A 2,495-nucleotide genomic window follows, 5' to 3' on the forward strand; every position below is an offset into this window, starting at 1 on the left:
CCAGATTCCACCCTGGGCTGGTGGTCCTGGTCCCCAGGGAGCTCCTGATTCAATCCAGATGYTGCAGGAGCTCATTATCCAGAGGGGATCCCAAAACCTTTGTGGGTGCTGAGCGTGCCCAGGGGAGCAGAGCAGCTCCAGAAATCCGAATGTTTGATTTTTGGGGATTGAATAAGGGACAAGAGGGGACACAGTCCATGTTTGATTTATGGGGATGGAATAAGGGACAAGAGGGGACACAATCCATAGGGCCACAGGGCCCACAGCTGCAGCCACAGCAGCTCTCACAACAGCAATTACATTTTATATAAAAGCAACTTCTTTAGATTTTTTTTTTATTTCATTAGCCAAATACATCTTTGTAAACAATTCTGCATATTTACACTTTTTTTCACAGCACTTAGCAAATCCTAGGGGCTGCTGCACTGTCACCTTTGTGGTCAGGCATTTATTCTCACCTTGCCCATCTGTTACTTTTTGATGCATCCAACAGGTTTTGCCATTAACAGGACAGAAATTATTATTTAACTGACATTAGCATTAAAATAACTCTAAATCTTGTAAAACCTCAATATTTAGTGTTTCAAATATATTAATTATGTTTGCAAAATTGCCATTGGAATGTACAACACATAATAGATTTGTAAATACATTTGTAAATTAGTTCATATTTGTAATTGTTAATGATTAAAATTCTGAATATTTGTAAAAGCTAGCAATACAATATATTTATTGTAATATTTGAAAAAATGTTTGTAAATTAATTAATATTTGTAATTGTTTTTTATTAATATTATATAATATCTGCAAAAGCTAACAAAGCAATATATTTATTACACTTTAATATTTGCAAAAGCCRACATTTATAWGTATTGATCACACAGAGCAAGGAGGGAAATTAAGCAGGAAGGACTTTTAACCTGCCCTAAAGCGCTGTGGCATTTTCTCCTGGCTCTGTCTTTCCTCACAAACTTTTCTCGTTTGGTGGTGCTGGCCAGGGGCCGTGTAACGGGGTCGGGTAATTCATGGATCAGAGTCTGTGTGCACCATTTTTGCTCCTCTTTTGGCTTTCTGCAGGTTGGTGATGCTGAGTTTTGAGAGTTTTGGAGCTGCCCTGTGCCCTTTTCTTTGTTTTTTGTTTCTTTCTGGTTTTTTTCAAGCCAGCTCCGTGCACTGGAGGGTTGTTGTGCCGTTTGGAGCTCTCAGAGCTGCGCTGCTGGGCAGGAACCCACAGCACCAGGAGTGAGATTTATTCTGGAAATAAAGCACTAGGAACCAGATCAAATACAAATCTATCAGGAAAAAAAAAAAAAAAAAAAACAGAAACGTGTTTAATTGATTTTACATTTGCTGTTTAATAAATTCTGGGTTTTTTTCCCCTCTTGACAGATGGCAATTTGATTTCTGGATCATTAAAAAAAAATCAGAAACTATTGCAAGCAATGATTTAATGTTGTTCACGTTTCAAAATATTAGAGAAAGGCCTAAGAAAAAGTTTGGATTTGAACACTCCTGTTCCCAGAGGCTGTTCTGCTCCAAGGCTGTGGCTCAGGCCCATCCTTTCCTTTCACAAGTATCCATGAGAAAAGGATGCTGCCAAATAAACCTCCTGTTTTGAAAAGTGAACGATGACATGTGTTTCTAATAACGTGTCAGATGGAGAAGCATGAAGTAATTTCAATTATTTTTATTATTTGTCTGTGGTTTTTGCTTTCTTCTTTCATTTTGCTTAGCAAAACAGCGAAGCTGGAGCAGCTCATCTCCCTCCCCACTTGCAGCCAGCAAATCAAAGTGAAACTATCGCTGGCCAAAGTCCTGCTGTGCAAACGCTCCTGGATACAAGGGGACATAGTTAAAAATCAGTTATTGCTTAAATTACACAAAGGTATCTGCTGAAATCAACTTCATATTCAGTCAGACTTAAAAAAAAAATTAAAAATTAAAAGAGAGGAGAAGCACTGAGATACCAAAAAAAAAATAAAAAACAAAAAACCAAAACGGTTTCTGGTGCTGGGAACTGAGGATGAAGTCCTTCCCCAAATGGAGGTAAGGGTTGGGAAGGCACTGCCTGCATCCCCATCATATGCAGCAAAGGGAAAACAATTTTTAKAAGAGCTCAGCTTTGGACTAGCCCAGCATTCATATATCAAGTCAGACAGCGACTAAATTMAAAAAGGATATCTGGAATAAATTTAAAGTATACGTTCAGCCCCAGCAATGAAGAGTTTTCTAATAAAAATAAAGACAAATTAGTGGAAAATTGGAACCGAGCTGCTCTAATTTTATTTTTTTCTTCTCTCTTCTGTTTTCAAATGTATTTTCCAGAGTGGATCACTAAAGGAGCCAGAGCCAAACAAAATCCCACCTCAGCGACCACCACCTCAAGGTTGTTTACAGTACATTCTCGACTGTAATGGCGTTGCAGTAGGACCAAAACAAGTCCAGGCTACTTAGATAATTGACACCAAAAGCCAAAGGGTTAAAGCAAAAACAAA

At 38.3% G+C, this 2,495-nt stretch overlaps 1 protein-coding gene across 1 annotated transcript in view; it reads left to right on the forward strand.

Moving 5' to 3' along the window:
* Positions 1-2,495, forward strand: part of SYN2 (synapsin II) — a gene marked incomplete at its 5' end in the record, with an annotated part of 103,799 nt that overhangs the window by 93,955 nt on the left and 7,349 nt on the right. The window contains one exon of the mRNA XM_057381963.1: positions 2,326-2,386. Within this exon, the coding sequence (XP_057237946.1) occupies positions 2,326-2,386 (61 nt within the window). The remainder of the gene's footprint in view (positions 1-2,325; positions 2,387-2,495) is intronic.

This window comes from Malurus melanocephalus, unplaced genomic scaffold (assembly GCF_030028575.1).
Source record: "Malurus melanocephalus ecotype Western Australia unplaced genomic scaffold, MMel_1.1 scaffold_542, whole genome shotgun sequence".
Classification (NCBI taxonomy): Eukaryota; Metazoa; Chordata; class Aves; order Passeriformes; family Maluridae; genus Malurus; species Malurus melanocephalus.